Consider the following 19,214-nt stretch of genomic DNA (forward strand, 5'->3'; position numbering starts at 1 on the left):
ACTTCACGGTCTAAATCCAAACGCATACCTTGGAGAAGTTATTAAACTTGGGAACTAAATCGGCAGCGCAAGTTCAACCATGATTCCTTCCAGCCAATCAAAGGCTGACTGTCTCGGTCTCAGACCAATCCTCTTTGGAGGGGGCGGGCAACCCAGGCTGTTGCTAAGGTATGTCTCTGATGAGTTTTGCCCTTAAGCCAATCAAATTGCACCTCGCCGGGTGAGCCTGCACTCGGACTGGGACATCCCTCTAACCGGCTCTTCTCATTGGACGCGAGTGCGATCACTCACTTTGCCGAGTTTTAGTTAGGTGCTGTTGATACTGTAGTTTGTAGTCACCAAGACTCACAACTGAATATAGCTGCGCTCGCGCACCGTCCCGAAACAGTTTTTTAGGATTCCAACCCCATTACTTCATGACTTCAACATCTGTGTAAAAAGATAACTTCTATTTTTTTATTTTTTAAATTTTTTTTTTATAACAAGACAACAACGAGATGGAACTTAATTCTCTTTTAATTCTGCTGGAGGCTGCAGAGTACTTGGAAAGAAGAGACAGAGGTATTCTAAGCCAAAGTGACAAAGTGACAGTATTTCCGAGGCTGGTGTTTATTCGCGCATGTGGACGGCGGCTAGCTTAACGCATCTTATACGTAAAGTTTGCCATAGTGCAGGTATGATGTCACTCCACAGACAATGGGACGCTGGGCGACAACTGGACCCAGTAGCCTACATGCGAGCAAAGGAGTAGCTGTATATTATTATTTGTATTGTTATTATTATTCAAAGTAGGTGGCGTATTATTGAACTGTGTACGTGTCTGATACCGCTCACGTGTTGTGTGTACTCAAGAGGGAAGGCTGCTCCCGTGTTATTATTCGCTCTCTGGAAATGAGTGACCGGTGACATTGAGAAGGTCCAGACGGTGTCACCGCGACAGATGGACATTAACCAGCATGTAACATGCACAAATAAAACACCTTGCTGAGGGCTCCACAGCACCGTATGCACTGACGATCGATCACGTGTTTTTTCTGTTTTTTCCCCCCCTTATGGCATCTATAGCTATTTCATGCCCCCCCCCCCCCCCCCCCCCTCCCACCCCCCTTCTCCGAATGAATGACATCTTTATTTTTCTAATGATGGTGGATCCTCGCAGACGCCTCGGTGATATTGACATGTGTTGTTCTGTTTGCTGTGCAGAGGCAGAACACGGTTACGCGTCCGTTTTACCGTACAGGAGCGACTTTTCCACTAAGAAAACGAAAGCCTCGGCAATCTCCAGAAAGCCTCTGAACAATCGGTAAATATATTTTCTTTCCCTGTATTTGTTTGCTTGTTTGTGAGTCCTGGCGTGTGGGAACGCGCACGCATCGGGTGGGAGTAGAGAGGAGGGCGGGGTGTTTTTCACGCGCACTGCCTTCGCTGGGCTGGGCTCTCTGTTTTGGTCTCTCCGATAAACACTGCCACGCGTACACTGTCAACTCTGCTGCTCCCACTCTTTCGCTTTTACAAGCACGCACGCGCGCGCGCACGCACGTACATACGTACGCGCGCGCCCGCGCCGCCCCCCCCCTACACACACACCCGTGGTGAGAGACAACGCGGCCGACATGCACGTAACCTTTCGCTTCTGCATGAAGTTTTGTTTTTCATGTGGTGTGTCTTTGGGTGTGAGTGTGTCTGATGTTACATTAAAGTGTCGTTTGCCCCCTGGAAGTACCCCCTCCGCCCCCCCCCCCACACACACACCTCCCTACAGACACACACACACACACACACACACACATTCCAACTCCATTGACATACTGCACCGACATAGAATCGCACAGAATAATAACACATGAGGGAATCCATTTAGGTTTCAGTTTCGGTTCTGTGCTGTTCTGTTGCTCTTTCTTGACCAGTCAACCAGCTGGTTAAAGGTACAAACCGACATCAGCAAGTTAAAATGTAATCTGGTGTAGTTAATGGGCCTGTTATCCAACACTGCATCCGCCATGGGCAAATTATTTATTGATTACTGATTTTTATTATTGAAGTTTTGCGGATAAAATGTAATTTGAAGAGGGAAAAATGCTTGCATTTGTAATGTAATCCTGCTTCATTTTCTTATCATCGATTCATCCTATCGGCTCCTGTGGATAACATGATTGTGTTGATTTACATCCCAGGCTTTATGCAACATGCATAAACAAACATCTATAGTTCACAAGTGATATTCCCAGGAACACTCGAACATAAAGGTCCGGTGAGAAACAGAAAAACGTTCCCATCGGCTAATATCAGTTTAAGGAAGCGTAGTTTCCTCAGTAGTGAGACACTCATCATTGGACGTACAGAATATCAACCTATGGTAACACAACTTCACGCCTTTTAAGGGCGTATGGCTCTGTGAATATATTTCTATTTTTGTCACAAATGAAAATGCAGTCTCATCCGCATTGCGTTGACCCATAGTCAGACACGGCAACACAATTGTTTAGGTGCGTGCGTGCGTGTGTGTGTGTATGTATGTGGGTGTGGCGGCTCAAACAGACACCTACACACTGTGACAAACCCCAGCGCACAAAGCTTTACGCACCAGACCGGCTTCTCCCTCCTTTTCTTGTAACTGCACTGTGGGCCAAATTCCCCGTTTCCCTTTATACTCTCTTACCGTTTCTTTTTTTTTTTTGAAGTATCAACAGGATGCCGGGTTGGGGAACATAAAAACATGCTTGAAGTGTTTGGCTGTTTGTTAAAAGCGTCGCTTGGTTAGAACCATGAGCTGTTTGTCATAAGGTTCGAAATCATTAACAAATCGGCAAAACCACCATGTCACATGTTTTGCAATGATGCAATATTTGAGGATGTGAAAAAAAGAAGAAAAAAAACGTTGGGAGTTTCTGAACGCAGAAAGAAAAAAACCCAGGTGGACTTTCCTTGTTTAATTCATAGACTTTTCCAAATCAAAATGGTTTGAATAAATAAAACATCAGGAGTATTTCCTGCTTCACCTCTCTGTCACGCTATATATAACGATAACATAAATAGTGACTTATTTTGCATCCCTTAAATGTCTTCTTGTGAAGACAAGGCAGTGTTTTGTCATGTTTCATCCCATTTAAAAAAAAGGCATATGTGTGGCTGCTTTGTGTACCTTTGATCGTCAGGGCCAAGTTTATACCATACCACCGTCCTTTGCATGACACACCATTATTTTACATAACATGTAAAGGTGTGTGTATTAACCTGCTGCCGTTGCAGGTCTGCGTGCATTCCCTTCCTCTGAAAGTCGCTCTTATTATTTCCTGGTCATGCCCTGTGCTTTGTCTGGGACATTTCCCCAATTTGTGCAAGCCTCAATAGCACAACTTCCTCCTCGGTGACGGCCTTTTCAATCGCTTTACTAGCGGCGGGGAAACATCCTGTCCTCCTTATGGGAGGATTTTGGGGCCGGCGCCACAGCACTCGCACTTACACGCTCAACCGTAACCCCTTTTCTGCTGCAGCAGGCGGTGTCACCGCCTTGGCCTCCTGCAGCTGTGGGAACCACTGCTTCACGAGCGCAAGGGGCTCTCGAACAGCGAGAAAAACCCTAAAAAGGCTAATTGTGTGTCCGGCCTTTTGTTGTCGCTGTTTTGTTTTTACCGCCGCGGTATCCATGACGGCCTCGTGAACACACAAACTCTGCAGCGTCTCGGGCCTCCAGGCGTCCGGGTGTGCGTGTGTTTGTTTTTTTTTAAAGTATCCCTCTGCTTTTCAGCCAGAGTGCAGCAACAACAACAGTGCGTGCACGCTGTTTGTATGCCTGTGAGAGCCGGGGGGGGGGTCTCTCTCTCTCTCTCCCTCTCTCTCAGAGTCAACCCTGCGCTCAGCTGCACACTCTGTGACAGACGTCACACAGACGTGGAAAAAATGATCTACTACATTTTTGCACATTTGTCATGGATGTCTATTGACAGAATATGAGATCCAGCCGTTGTGCTGCTCGCTCGAGGCCTGTTTTGAAGTATTGTTATTACAAAAATAATTGTTTCAAAGCAACTCAAATAGGCAAAAGAAAAAAGCAGAAAGAAATCAACTCCATCATTGGATATTTTTCCTTTCGCTGTCTTTCAGTCATGTTGCTTTCGTGTGTCTTACATTAAGAGTTCATTTTGGATTGTCATTACATCGCACATTCCCTCTCTGGTCATGTGATTTGAGTGTGTGTGGTTTTTTGACGGTATTTTGGCACCGATTTGACGCTCCTCTTCCTATTTTCATCCTCACAGATCGTCGCACAACGAGCTGGAGAAACACAGGTAAGATCTCATCGGAGACCCTCCGTCGCGTTTGAATGATTTGCATGTGCGTGTTGTTGTTGTTTTTTACGAGCAGCCTTGAGTTGCAGACATCCTGAGCGAAGAGACGCAGGTAAACGGTCAAGATATTTGTCCTCACAGTAAAAAGCACAGTGATATTTAATCCCTCGTTTTCGAGATTCGTGTTGATTAGATCTGTCTCCACTTCACGGATGAGACCCGTCGTACGGAGAGAGGGAGTCCTGTCAGTAATGTGATAATCCTGAACAGGCTGATACTGAGAACGGAGGCGGGGTGAATCTAGACCAAAATTAAGAGGCCCACAGACACACACACACACACACACGGATATCCCGCTCTGCTACCCCCAGCATGCATCTCACTCCACCTCTTTCCTTCCCCCCCTCGGGGGTACAGCGCTGTGCTTGCAGCGATGTGATATCTGGTCTCATTAGACTTGTCTGTTTTTTGTCTCTATGTTTCACAAATCCAATGGGGTTTCTTGTCAGGAGGCACAACTTCTCTTTGATACTACAAAGCTTAAAGCCACTTCAGGGAAGGTGGTTGGTGGAAGAAGCAAAACGTTTTGCTCTGCTTATTTCTAACAGCTACATCAAGGTCACCACGAGCTGATTCCTACCAAAAACCCCCGCCAAATAACGCCTGCCAGAGCGGATTCGCGAAAAAACCAGCTGAGGCCGAGATGGGTGTGTCGTTGTTGTCGGCCCGCGTGTGCGTGACACACCGTCAATCCCCCGCCGCGGAGGGATTGGGGTTGGCCGGTCACGTGTCTAGGAGTGAGTAATGGGTGTGCAGCGCTGACGAGAGAAGCCCGAGGCGGGTTGGGACATATTCCTCCCTGACCTGGGAGACGGAGACGGGCCCGGCTGATCGCTCGGCAGGTGTTGAGACACGGCGGTTACCTCACGTCCGACGACGGGTGCGGTCGGTTACCAATCCAAGTGACCGGTCAAACTGCCAAATGCAAGTGCCGGTAAAGTGTTCCAATAATCGGTTTAGTCACTTCCCTTGGCGTCACCGCGGCCACGGGTTTCTAAAAAAGACGTTTATTTTGTACATCACTGAGTGTAATGTTTGTGAGGGAAAAAAAAGTTCCACCCGCTTATTTGAAATGACGTCCTGTGCGGTGACCGGGTATCTTTGTGATCCTCGGCAACGTGACGCACCTTCAAATTACACGGTCATTACTCCGGACATGCAGGTGTTACAGGTGGAAGCTGGCACGTCATTTACAGTAAATGTGTACGTGCTGCGTTCAAACCAGCTGTGGTGCTGGTGTTGTGAACAGAAACAGAAATTAAATGAACATTTTGATGCTCACGTGAGCAAAATGTGCTGGTTTCAGCTGCTGAAGATTTTTGCAGATCTTCTTATTTTGGCATCACAACTATCTGTTGGGTCGGGGGCTTTTGACCCAAATAACAAACACTTTGATACAAAGTCCTCTTACTTCCGAGCGATCGGTTATCTAAAACAAATGATCACGAGTGGAACCGAAAGCCGAAATTCCACCCGTTCCAACCCTGCTGGTATGCCATTCAAAGGAATCATACACGGTTCATCTTCGACAATCCCAGTGTTTGCTCGGAAAGCTGCTGCTTGAGCACTGACTCACCGTCTTTGTTTGATCACGTTCGCCTCACAGCGCGTCCTCGTACTGTGTGTCTTCGTGGCAGGCAGAGTGAGCGATCAAATGTACACCGGAGGTATTGACCATATTGTCCGTCAGTCATCTGTTTTATATATACAGTATATATAGAGTCACCATTCAAGCTATGTCTTTGGACTGTGGGAGGAAGCCAGGGTACCCAGAGAAAACGAGGAGAACAAGCAAACCCGCCACACCACAGAGCCCCTTTGACTGTATCGGAAAAAGCGCAAATATTGTGCGTGACCTCAAATATTGAGGTCATTAGAGGTTGGCGGCTCGGGCCTACTTTGGAGCCATTCGTCGAGGGTCCAGAGGGCCAACTTCTAGATAAAGAATTTTTTTCCGCTCAAAAAAAAAAGCATACAGGCCGCTCAGTGGTCTCCTGCGTGCTAGGTGTCTCTCACAGAACCGCCAAGCGGCACCGTGCATATATTTGTGTCCTCCTATCAGAGCGAGACGTCTGGGCGGGAGCCAGCCACTCCTCGCGGGGTCGCCTGCTTATCTGCTGCAGCCGGAGTGCAGCCGTGACAGCTCAGGATAGACCGTCTCCAGGGTGACTCTGCTGTCTCTCTCTCTCTCTCTCTCTCTCTCTCTCTCTCTCGTCATTGCCTTTTGCACAGGCCGGAGCTGCAGAGTGCGGCGGCCTCAGACGTTTCGGGGAAACCGAATGCCGCCGTGCGGTCGGTCTCCCCGCTGGCACTGCTTCCTTCCCATTTCTGAATTCCACCGCTCTTCGTCACGCCTTCGGCACAAGTTTCCTTTTCTAGAATGAAAAAAAAAAAAAAAGCCAGCAAAATGTGAAACTACTGATGTTTCGCTTTCCCGCACATCACCTATTTACAGGAAATAGATTTCAACAAACAGTATTCTCTTACGATGCATTGCACACCGAGCTGATGCACAGCGACTGGGCGACACCTAACGTGGCTCCAAATGAACATGCGCCTCGTGGACACAGGAGCCGGCCCTCAGTTGGTCACGGTTATTCTTCTCTCTAATTAAATTCACTCTCCCGGTGTCTTCTACTCCCTGCTGTGATAAATGACTTATTTGGCTTTGAGGAACTCTGCCCCTTGGAGTGAAGCTCCTGTGTGTGTGTGTGTGTGTGTGTGTGTGTGTGTGTGTGTGTGTGTGTGTGTGTGTGTGTGTGTGTGAGAGAGTTATGGCGTTGTCTCGATGGGGAGGGGGAGAGCCGTCCCACAGCTCTTCGTCTCCTTCTTTCTCCAGAGACGGCATCTGGTTTTTCTGTTATGTTTTTTTTTTTCCTCCTCATTCTGGCTCTGTGCTTTTTTTCACTCCGCAGAGTGTTTGAGTCAGCAGAAACCCGAGGCAGCAAGGACGAGAAAGGCAGAGCTCCCTTCTCACAGAGGGCCTTTATCACCCTTTCCCTCCTTTTTAGAGGCATAACTCTTCTTTCGTGATCGTGCATTTATAAGGAAGATAGCAAGGTCTTTGTCTGTTCATCTGCATCTGAATGTGCACTGCAGAAGACGCAGCTTCTGTGAATACAGTTGAAGTTAAGTTCATAACATGTCAGCATCCCGCCTTTAAAAATGAATAATAATCCTATAGGGCGAGTTATAGGGCAGGTACATTGACAAAAGTGGAACCCTTTATTCCTCCCTGTTTTGCATTCGGTGTGGAATTCACATGCTCACATGATTGCATGTGGCTTTTGAACTTAACTTCCTCAAATGTAACTCACGTACATTCCTCATGTGAGTGTGAAAACCTGGAGTAATTCTGTCTGCGTGACATGTGCTGTACGCGGTCCAATCTAAAGGTACGTGTAGACCACACAAGCAATTTGTAGCAACGAGGTCCGTTAATTATCAAATTCAAATCAAATCAAATTTGTTATGTCAATAAAGTGTCAAATACCTCAAGGCAAGGGAACATCAACGTAGTAAGATTGATTGATTATTCATTGTCAGAATAGTTAAAAGATTTAGGGTTGTTGTGGCGCAGGGGGTAGAGCGGGTCCGCTGGGAACCGCGAGGTTGGTGGTTCAAGTCCCAGCTGCACCATGTCTCAAGTCGAAGTGTCCCTGAGCAAGACACCTAACCCCCAATTGCTCCCCGGGCAAAATGTGAAAAAGCCAGGGGTTTAAAGTGTAATGTAAGTCGCTTTGGATAAAAAAGCGTCAGCTAAATGACCTGTAATGTAATTTAATAATTGTATTTATGTGGATACATATATTTACAGATAAAATAATCAGATTGGGATTTCTGCGTCTCGCCAATCTATTAAATAAAATCATAAAAAATCAGTTGGAATTATTTATTCAAAGTAGTCCGACTGTGGAGAAATTTATTTTAAAGACAACAACTCAGATCAACTGTTAGGCAAACCTTTCCCCACCGGATGCATTTCGCCATTTCGCCCCACACCACGACACACCGGCTTTGTCCAAGTTGTTCCACATTTGCTGAAGTAAGAGAACATAACTGTGTGACAGTCGATGACGTAACCGTTGTGAGGCCGTTTTGTGACAAACAGCAAGAAAAATGCGCTATTGGTCGGCTGCCAGCAGTGTGTAGATCAATTCACGCAGAAATCTGAGTGGGTGAACTTGAATGTTGGAGGCTGACATTTAGGCGCGCTCCCTCTCAGGTGTCGTCGCTGGAGGCACCAGCGCGTTTTCTGTGTCAGTAAACGGGTTTCGCCGCCGCAAAAGCAAAAGGATGCCCTTTAACGAGGAGGGGCTTAGCTTTTTGGGGGGTTTCACGGGCAAAAGAAACAACAACAAAAAAACTATTAAAGAAAGACGTGAAAAGGCGTAGAAGAGGGAGGAGGGTGAGTTGACTGAACCATTCATGGTTCGGCCTCTGCCCCCCCCCCGCCTCCCCTCCACCGAGGGAGAGAGGAGACTACGGCATTTTTGAGCGTTGCCGGAGAGAGGGAGCGCGAGGCGGCGTACGATGTGGCTGCTTTGTGGGTCGAGCAGGCGGCCTGGAATTCAGGTCGGCGGAGTGGCGGAGTGTGGACACATGTGCTGGAATGCGGTTAAGTAACAGACTCGGTTTTAGGCCGAGCGGGTTCGATGGGGGGGGGGGGGGGGGGGGTCACAAAAACTTGCAGGTCGTGTATTACTTGAATGCTTTGGCGTGGCGTCCGATGCGCGATGCCGCTGCAGAGAATGTTATTTTTGGCAAGCACGGAGTCGCGGGGCAAATATTTGTTTGATTTGACGCATCGATGGAGCGGATTAGGTGTGTTATTCATCAATGTGTGTCTCTGGTTTTGTTCCTCCATGTTCAACAACAGGAGTAAGCCTGGGGTCGATCCCTCGCATTGTGGCCTCCTCTGGCTTTAAACTGAAAGGAAACAATCTATTTCAATTCACAAGGGGAAAAAAAAGGTCCTGAATAAATAAGAATCAGTTTGTGTATGAGACATTTCTTGTTTCTGTTTACTATCTCCTCGAGTAGGACCCCGCCCAACTGTTCCACGGCCTCCTCGCAGAAATAAACAGACAAACGTCCACAGTAAACATGGACGCTGCGATCGTCTCTCGCGCCACCAGATCCCCGCGCGTTGATCGCTGGGGAGGACGCTTTATAAAAGCAGAGCTCGCTGAACTTGTCTCTGCTAGTCCGTCCCAACGTTTGCAGATGCACTGTTCAACGCACACGGCGGAAGGCCTGTTAAATCTCTGTAATTTCCCATTGCGTTTAAATGAGTGAGTGATGCACGGCGGATCTTTAATTCCACCCTTCTTCTTTCTGCTCCCCTGCGCAAACTCTTATGTGCCGTCTGTTTTTCTTCAAACGATGCTGAGGAAGGAACTTTGTAGCGGTCCACGCTCCCACAGGGGATCGTTTTAGTGCCCGAAAAAAAGGTCGAGTGAATCTAACGACAAGGCATTCCTTAGTCCCGCCCAGTGGTTGTTTCAGTTTTGTGGAAATACTACGACAGTCTGCCTAATTCTGCAGTTTCCTGTTGTTTAATCACCAGTAAAGCACGCGGAGTCTCTTAACAAATAGCGCAATGACACAAGTAGTGAAGCAACCAGGCCCCTCCCTTCGTCTGCGCTGCTGTCGCCGTGCGTTCCAGTTTCTGTTTGCAGCTCGCGTGTGAGACAGGAGTCACGGGAGAGGGCGAGGTCCAGGTTCCTGCCGCCGGGAGAACGTGTTTACGGGGAGGGGGGAGACTCGCGTTGTCCGTCTCTCCCCGCTGTTGTCACTGCACACACAGTTGGTGGGCGTGGCATCCTCTCTGGCAGAAAAAAATACAATATACGGCTCGTCCCAGACTCGACAACGGAGGTTTTATGCCGGGGTGACGTGGCCAGTGTTTGTAGGACGAGGCCGAGAGTACGGTCCCTCATCACCTAAACAATCCCTCCCATCTGGCCTCGCACTCCCCCAGGAACCTGCCAGCCAGATGTGCAGCCCCTTCCCTAGCAACCCCCAAATTCCACTACGGCAACAATAGGGATCCAGACACGCAACCCCTGCCCCACTCTTACTTCACATGACGAAGCCTTGCGGTAAACAAAGGAGCCGGACTCCGGAGTTTGTGAGGGTTTTTTGAAGGTTCAATTAAACCACTTTTATTCGGGGGTGAAACTGTAAGTGAGAACAACCCAGAATGTTGGCGATTATCCATGATGCCCGAGGAAAACAGCAGGCAGCATACAGAATACAGTCGGACTCCTCTTTTTGTTGCGTCTCCAGATTTGAGAGACGGCCAAAAATATAAGAATGCATTGTAACGACCTCCACTCATTTAGACCCCCCGAATGTTCACACCGCATTTTGAGATTAAATTGCATTATTGCGCTGACAAGATAAACAGACCCAGCAGGGAAGTCTTCGTGCTGGAGTCTTGCCGGCTCAAGTCATAACAACACCAGAGGCCTGGTGTCGCATTTTGGGGGGGTAGGAGGGGGGGGTACACCAATTCTTGCAGTGAGAGGAAACCGTGCGCTGGTGTTTCTGATGACCTTTGACCTTCGTTTAGCAGGGTTTGGCTTCTCGCCAGGCAGGCCACTCGGCCCCCGTGCGTATGGGTTGAGGAATGCGCCGGGCTGCAGCGAGCTTATTAAACAGAGCAGCGAGTGAGGGGGGTCCGCTGTTTGCACTAGTCTGCCTTCTCAGGCTCCGCAGCTCCCAATGTACCCATAGATCTCCAGGCCCCAGGGGCCACGGGGGGGGGCGGTCCTGGGACACTGCTGTTACCAGGATATCTGTGTGTGGACACATTGCATTGTATTGTATGTATCATGGGAGCTTGGTCAAGATTCGGTACGAACTCATTCCAGTTAGCGCGCCGCTTTCTGAGCAAACGCTTCTTTTTGTTTTTTTCTCTCCTCTGCCTTTGCTTTGCTTTGGCACCGAGCCACTGGATGGAGAGGGGAGAGGAGGGGCACGGATCAGACAGACAGACAGACAGACATCCCGTGGTTATCTGCACGTGAGAGCGGTCAGGTGGTCATTTCCCCGCAGACGTGACTTGCGGGTTCAGCTGCAGGAAATTGCTGGGTGTTTTTTTTGTCGCTTTTAAACAAGACTGATTGAATTAACAAAAATATGCCAACAATATTGTGGATATTAGAATCCTAACTTTCCAACTCGAAAATTCAAACTCTTGTATGACAACACCTCAGTCACATTGTGATTTGTGACTGAATAAATCAAACTTTATCAAATTTTCTAGACAAATTGGAAAATTGATTTGATTCCGAACCACGTGGAGCTGTGCGAAATGTCTGCTCTCCTTTGTGGACAAAACATTCCCGTCCCTCTGGTGCCACACTTTGCTTGGCTTTTCGAGGCAATCTGATAAACATAGCGTGACCGGGGCTTGGTTTAGGAATAACAAACGTGAGTGAGGGAGGGTCTCAAGCCTGCTCCTAATTGGCTGTGTGCTCTTGAAGATAAATAGCCCGTCTCATGGCGGGGAGAACATGTGCATCTTGGCTGGAGCATGCAGGCACACACACACACACACACTGCCGGGTTAATTTAGGTCCTGTCTTACTATGCATCAGAAACACGAAGCTGTTTTATGTGCACAGAGTCACGATAAAGAAAGCTATAGCCAGGAGACACATGTAGGATTTAGCGCCACTGAAAGCTGCAGCTTGGTTGTTCTGAATAGAAACTGGTGTAATGTGACATTCAAAAACAACACAACAAAGGGCAAATATTCTTTGAAAGAAGTAGTTTGAAAAGTTCCCAGTTCGACTTCGTCGGAATCTAATGTGAGAACTGAAAGATCTCCACACATCAAGGTGGTGAAAGTGCATCTGTGCGTATTTCTTACATCTGCATGCCAGGTAAAATATCTGGTGGGCCTACAGGTGGGGCCTGTGCTGAATTTCTTTCATCAAAAATAGGTTTTTTTTGAGGGAGGTGGGTAGTCAGGCAGAGCATTCCGGGGAACGCCTTGTTTTTTCTTTTTTCATCATAAAAGAGAGCGAGCGAGAGAGAGAGAGAGGCCCGTTGGCTCAAGTTACCCGTCGGATGATGTGTGCGGAGCGCTGCCTGGTGCAGCTGAGCACACTGCATACTCAAAGGGCCCTTTTTTTAACCCACCAGCTCGGACCCCGCTCCCTTCCAGACCCCCCCCCCCGCTGCAGACCCCCAGCTCCTTCCTGCCTGCTTCCCCTGGCCGCGGTCCAACTGCTTCATGTGGCTGGACCGGGGCAGGTTGGAGGTGGGCCCCCGCCCCTCGGCCTCAGAAGACACTTGTTTTCCAGTGGGACGAGGGTGTGTTGGTATTGGCAGGGTGGAGCAGTGGGGTGGAGGGCTCCGGGTGGGGGACGGCCCCCCTGGGAGAGAAGGAAATAAAAGAAAGAGAGCACTTTCACACGCCCTTTTGGGTGGGGGGGGCTGTATGCACCTGTAGTGAGGTGGAGATGTTTTAAAGGGCATCTCGCTAATCCTTTTTTTAATGTATTTAAATCAGGTGCAATTTTTTTATAACTACAATCAAATCAAATAAAAAATTCATGCAACCTTCATTTATGACTTTGGATTACTTTGTTCAGCCCGGAGACTTTCTCGCTGCCCACAGGCCTCCAGCTGACCTCCAAGTGAGATAGAGGAGGCCAGTCAGAGGGTCTTACTTCATGTGAAAAACACAGGCGACGCCCTTCCTGAAAAACAAGAAAAAGGGGAAAGAGGGAAAGACTGTGAGTGTGTTCTCCGGCCCTGCAGAGCTTCATTTCTCTGATTAGGTTTATTGTGGTTGCGGCACCGGCCAGCGGAGACCTTGCATTGTTGGAGTTTGTTTACCGTTCGGGTCGAGTTGGCCAAAGGAACGAGGGAGAAGGGGGAAGGCTGGATCAGAACAAAGAAACGGTTCATGGACTAGCATGACTAATGGAGGGTTGAAAGGCCTTCATGAGGAAAATTGAATGTCCAAGGACAGGCACTGGAGATAATCTGCTGATTTAAAAAAAAAAAAAGGAAATTGTGAGGATATATACAATATCTGCTCCAAGTCATTCAATGTCCACACAGTCATTAGTTCTGCCCCGTCGTCAATAGCATGCAGGGCCCAGTGAGCTGTTTCCTAGTGGCTCCGGGGTCGTTGGCCTGCAGGCGTTTTGGCAGCGATGGAGGGTTTTCCGGGGGCCGCGGTTGCTGCCTTGAGTTCAAGCGACAGAGCGACCGGAGCAGATGAGACACTTCTCATGGCCGTCACTTGGCTCAATAATAATTGATTCTGTGACTTTGGATCTTTGGGTCTCCCCACCGGCTCCGGGGGTTCTGCAGGGTGAGGGGTCAGGGTCCAACACACGGTTTGTAAAAAGTAAAATACGCAGCGCAGATGGACAGAGGTAATGCATCGCTACACATGGTGCAGTTGTATTGAGGTCAATTTGTTGCCCTGAGTTAAAAAAAAACCATTAGTGCCAGTGAGTCCAATGCAAGGTTGTACACCAACAAACTGAAGCAAAACCCACAATCAGTCAAACAGGCAGGCGAAACCCAACTGTGGTCCAGTAGTAGAATACACATTTGCCTTAAAAACGGGGGGCTAATCTCACAGCTAAGGGTCCATTTGGCTCCTTGAGTGTGTGTCAGGCGAAAGAAAGCTAAATGTTGAGCCACTTGGCTGCGTGACATGAGATGAAAAAGTATTTCGCAACTATAACAGCGTGTGACACTTCCTGCTCTGTCGTGCCGGGCCGATGGGATTCCTCGCGGTGGGATCTGAACGGGTTCGTTTAAGCAACTGGAAGCGCTCGCGCGCTATCGGGGCCATCGCTGCAGAGCACCTTTCCCAGCGCAGGAGAAGAAGGAGGTGGCGGCGGAATCTGTTTCTGGGGACATGTGGGCGAACGCTTGTCAGTGTGTCTGTGGGGTGGGTGCCCGCTCACTCTTCGGCTGGTGGGTGTCTGCTGACTCACCCTGTGCTTGTGTGTGTGTGTGTGTGTGTGTGTGTGTTTGCAGACGTGCCAAACTTCGACTGTACTTGGAGCAGTTGAAGAAGCTGGTGCCTTTGGGTCCTGACAGCACCAGGCACACCACACTGAGCTTGCTGAAAAGGGCCAAGATGCACATCAAGGTATTAAAAAAATTCAAATACAACAAACACAACGAAGATCGGCACACGTCGTAGTCATCTTTCGTTTTTCTGTCAGAAAACTATTTGTTTAACTATTTATCAAGCGAAAAGGCCGTTCTATATATTTGGTTTCTGATAACCTATATATAAACATTACTGTGGGTTCTGGTGAATTATCACAGCAATTGTCTACTTTTTTTTAGACATTCTTAGACTAAATAATCAGTTAATCCCCCCCCCCCCCAAAAACAAATTGTAAGAGGCACATACTTGTGAGTTACAAGTAGTCAAACTAGATAAAACTCGTATCGTTGAGCTCCCAACTCATGCCCTACTTCTTACTCGTCTTTGAGGTGTTTGTTTTTACTCCCCCGCATTCTTTAAGGGTTGTATTGTTTTCTAATCTCTCAATCAGAGCAGTTCGACTGTAAGCAAAAAAAAAACGCCTCCCGAGACTAAAAAGGAAAACTAATCCGTCAGCAAAGGGGAATATTCAAGACATTTGTCGGCTGATGTTTAGATACGACAGAGGACATAATTGGATGTTGATTCGTTTGAGGGCAACCTCCCCTCCGGAGTTCATTAGCTGTTGCATCCGAGATGTTTAAAAATCAAAGCATGCAGCAGGAGCCGTGACCGTGTAGCTCCAGGAGTGCTAAAAATACACACAGTGTCGGCAAAATACGGTTCGTTGCCGTGCAGACGGTGAGCTGTACATCGTAGGCCGAGCTGTACCGATCGAGCATGCAACACTGTGGTTGGTGGAAAATCCAGACGGGGCCAGTTTTAACCCTTCACTTCCTGTTTATGGTGCACGTCCTCTCGGCTCAGACGATGTGCGCCGGTTCTCGTCAGTGTTGCGTCTTCTCGTTCCACGAGACGCGGCGCGCATTTGACTTGGCTTTGATTCACCACCGAGAGAGTTCACAAATGCAAATAGGTGAAGAAATCTGATCCCAGGTTGAGGAGAACGATTACAGGAGTCGGATTCTCTTGACTCTTTCTGATCGACAGCCTGCAAGCAGGCATTCAGCCACCTGCTTATTGTTGTGGTTAAATTGCGTCAGTCCATGTTCTTGCAAAGATATAAGGCATCCGATATCAATAAATAGTAAGATTCTTGATTCTTGGCATTTATGTGTCGCTGCAGAAGCTGGAGGAGCAAGACAAGAAGGCTTTAAACACCAAGGAGCAGCTGCAGAGAGAGCACCGCTACCTCAAACGCCGCCTGGAGCAGCTCTCGGTCTCCGGATCCGTGGAGCGCATCCGCACCGACAGCCTGGGCTCCACCATCTCCACCGACTCCGAGCAAGGTACGCAGACCCGCGGCACCGAAGGGTGCAGAGCTACCCCGTCACTTTATGTTGCACAAAAGGTGCAGCCCTGCCAAAGTTCTTCTGGGAGACGATGTTCGGATACGCGTGGCGCCATAAAGCGATTCAGCGCGTAACGCCTCTCTGCGAATGGTCGCACAGAGGTTCCTTTCAGTTTTCGCACGACCCAGTTCTTTCCAATAATAACCTGAGTTTAGTGTCACACGCTGCCCTGGAATGCTCCGTTTGGACTGTTAACAGTTTGTATGTTAATCCTGGTAAACACACAAGCAGTTGTTTATTAGCGGGCGGGGGATTAGCTGTGAGAGCACAGAGATCTGCCTGTTTGCTCGGAGTTTAACGGCTGCTTAAACCTGGGTTCAATCCGCCGGCGCTGCACACTCCCTCCGTATCCTCCTCACTTCTTCCCTTAGTGAACAGCGCCAAAAATAACCATGTGCATGTTTTTTTTTTCTGCCTGCAGAGGTGGACATCGAGGGCATAGAGTTCACTCCCGTGGCGGCGGACAGCGTGGACAGCATCAGCGACGTAGAGGAGGAGGAGGAGGAGGAGGATGAGGAAGAGGAGGAGGAGGAGGACCACTACAGCCTCCAGAGCAGCTCCAGCGACACCAGCTACACAGCCACACATTCCCACAGACTGCAGCCGCACCACTGCTAGACGGCGCGCGGCCCTCCGCCCTCAGACCGGCTTCCGCGCTCCCCTCAGCTTCGCCTTCTCCCGCCGCCGCCCGCCACTTACACCGGACCGGGCCACGGTGGTGCTGCACCCTGAACATGTCCCTTTTGCCAGCCCCCGGCTCTCCAGGAAGTAGATGGGGCTGAAATGCCACTCAAGCCTTCCTGTGACTCCCTCCGCCCCGACCACTGACCCTACCTCACCTACTGTATCCTGCCTGAACACGCCCCTCCAGACACGCCCCGCCCTCCCGCCGCCCTCACAGCCCCTCGACTTAGTGTCTCCACAGGCTCATAGAGGGAAATTTGTGGGGGTTTTTTATGTGGACCTCTGTGGTGCGATGGACATCTTTGACTTGTTAATCAGGAATTGTGCGTGCGTGTGTGTGTGTGTGTGTGTGTGTGTGTGTGTGTGTGTGTGTGTGTGTGTATGCAAGAGAGAAAGAACAAGCGGGGGAGTTAGAGAGGTTGAAAACAAAAGCTTAGTGTCTGTTCTCCCTGAGGCGGTAATACGCAGGCGAGGCTTTCATCGAGTAAAAGGTAAAGCATTAAAAGTTATGTACATCGCACATTATCTTCCCTTCACACAATAAGATTTACAAGGGTAGCTATTGTAGAAAAAACAAATGACAGCGAGAAAAATGGACTATTTAAGGAATATTGACATTTGAGGAAATAATACTTCTGAGCCCGGGTCGTTTCCCGCCTGGATGCTCTAACCGACCTGGCTGAAGCTTCACGTTTAACAGTTGGGAGGGAAATCGATCTTCTCATCCAACTCTCTCAAAATGTCAGACCCTTATTTAACATCTTTCCACTTTTTTTTTAGGATGTGCTTCTGCACACGGAGTCCCGTCTTCATTACCAAATGTGAAACAGAAAAAGTTACAGAGCAGCAGCAGACAGGAGAGAATGTATATAGATGTACAGTTACTGTCCAAACCCTCACGTCTCCCTCTGGTTGGGTCGCCTAACCACTACTCCACACTACTGACCACTACACTATACCACCCTATGGTGTGGATGGACTACTATGTCAATTTAAAAAAAAAAAAAAAAAAAAGGAGTTGCCTCATAACTAAAAACTATTCCTTAAAGATTTTCTCTCTCAGTAGCGAATTGATGTAGCAATAAATACGAGAGGCGGGTGCTTCCTCGGAGGGTTTAGATGATTCTGGTGGACCATGAGGTTTCGAGGGAGACCTTTTCTTGTACCTTCTTTTCTCTTTCACTAATGGATCCTTCTCTTCGCTCGCAAGGCCGTCAATCAAACCAGAGTTTGCAGTCCTCTACGGCTTTGTTACTTTTTCAAGCCGTATTTGTGTGTGTGTGTGGATTTTTGTTCTGATTAGCAAGTCAAAGATGTAAAGGTGAAGAAAAATGTATTTTAAAAAAAGAAAAGAAAAAAAAAGGCCAGCTCTAATGATGTGTAGAGGCGTTCGTTTTAGCTAATTTAGCAAACTAATCACATTCAGTTCAACTTTTAATTTCTATAACCAGGTCAATAATCTTATTTTCTCTCTGCTATCTGTTATTAACTTCTGGAGCTTCGGAGCAGTGCTGAAGTTCGCTGTAGATGAAATCTTTTCCTCTAATTTGTCTTTAACTTATACGCAATGATCACTATTGACGGAGGAGTTGCTTCTGTCGCTCTCTGACTGTTTAATAATCATTAGGCCTCCAGTTTCGGGCTTTAGAGCTTGGCGTTCCAACACTTAAAGAATAAAATAAAAAAAGGGCCAGTCTACCATGGCAGGTCTGACCAAAAAAAATTCAAACGACAAAAGACTCAAGGACACAAAAAACAAAACAAGCTACCAGTGTAATCTATATTTCTTATTCAATTTTGTATTATATTTTCCTAAACGTTCTCTTGTAACAAAAAGGACAAAAACAGCGAGTATATCTATCTATGTATAAATATAAATCTATATAAATATATGAGAGACAGACAGACATGAGGTCAGAGAGTGGGGGCGGGGGAACACTGGCCCCTCCCCCTTTTGGGTGACTTTCCTGCTGTCATTCTGTGCCTTGGTGAGCCTATGACCCTCCCACCCTCCCACCTCCTCGCCCCCCGGCCCTACTCAGGTCACACTCCCCCCCCCCCCCCCCCTCCTGATCGCATCCTCCCTCCTCTCCTGAAAGCTTTGATTTCCCACCCTCACCGTGCCAAAACATTTCCGCCAGCGAGGGGCGCACCGAGAGAAGACTTCATGATGAAATACATTTGGCAGAAAAAGAAAAGGCCCCCTTTTGGTCTCCACTGAGCAGCACCCTGTCCAGCACCCCCCCCCCCCTCCCCCTCCACCTCCCCCTCCCCCTCCACGCCCGGCCGTCACAGAAAAGCAAAAGAAACCGCACACTGGTAAACTCCCATGGCAGCTTCCAGTCGCCCCCCGAATGGTCACCGACGGGGCTCTAAACCTTCTGGGCTTGAAGCGTGTTGATCTTCTTTTTTAATTGTTTGTCACTTGACTTGTTATTGTTATGTTGACTATGTGTTTGTTCAATGGCGTCACTGGGATCGGAGCGATAAAAGAATAATCCAATCAAATGGCAGCTTACAGGTGTAATCCTCCGCGCTCCCAGTGGTCAGTCCCAAAAATAGTGTTCCCCCCCCCCCCATTGACCAGAGGACCTCTCGACACACAGCAATATGACCATCTCATGCTTTCCGAGGGAGGCTGGGCGGGCAGGGTGGGAAAACCAAGCGGGT

The 19,214-nt window shown here is 48.4% G+C and overlaps 1 protein-coding gene across 1 annotated transcript; it reads left to right on the top strand.

Annotated features, from left to right (window-relative positions):
• Positions 1-260: 260 nt before the first annotated feature.
• On the top strand, positions 261-18,281 carry mxd4 (MAX dimerization protein 4). The gene is made up of 6 exons (XM_040187257.2): positions 261-561; positions 1,204-1,303; positions 4,260-4,289; positions 14,370-14,484; positions 15,635-15,797; positions 16,282-18,281. Exons 1-6 carry the CDS (start codon positions 498-500, stop codon positions 16,476-16,478), a joined length of 669 nt encoding a protein of 222 aa, XP_040043191.2. The 5' UTR covers positions 261-497; the 3' UTR covers positions 16,479-18,281.
• The last annotated feature ends 933 nt before the right edge of the window (positions 18,282-19,214 follow it).

The sequence above is a fragment of the Gasterosteus aculeatus genome, chromosome 9 (assembly GCF_964276395.1).
Source record: "Gasterosteus aculeatus chromosome 9, fGasAcu3.hap1.1, whole genome shotgun sequence".
NCBI classification, from domain to species: domain Eukaryota; kingdom Metazoa; phylum Chordata; class Actinopteri; order Perciformes; family Gasterosteidae; genus Gasterosteus; species Gasterosteus aculeatus.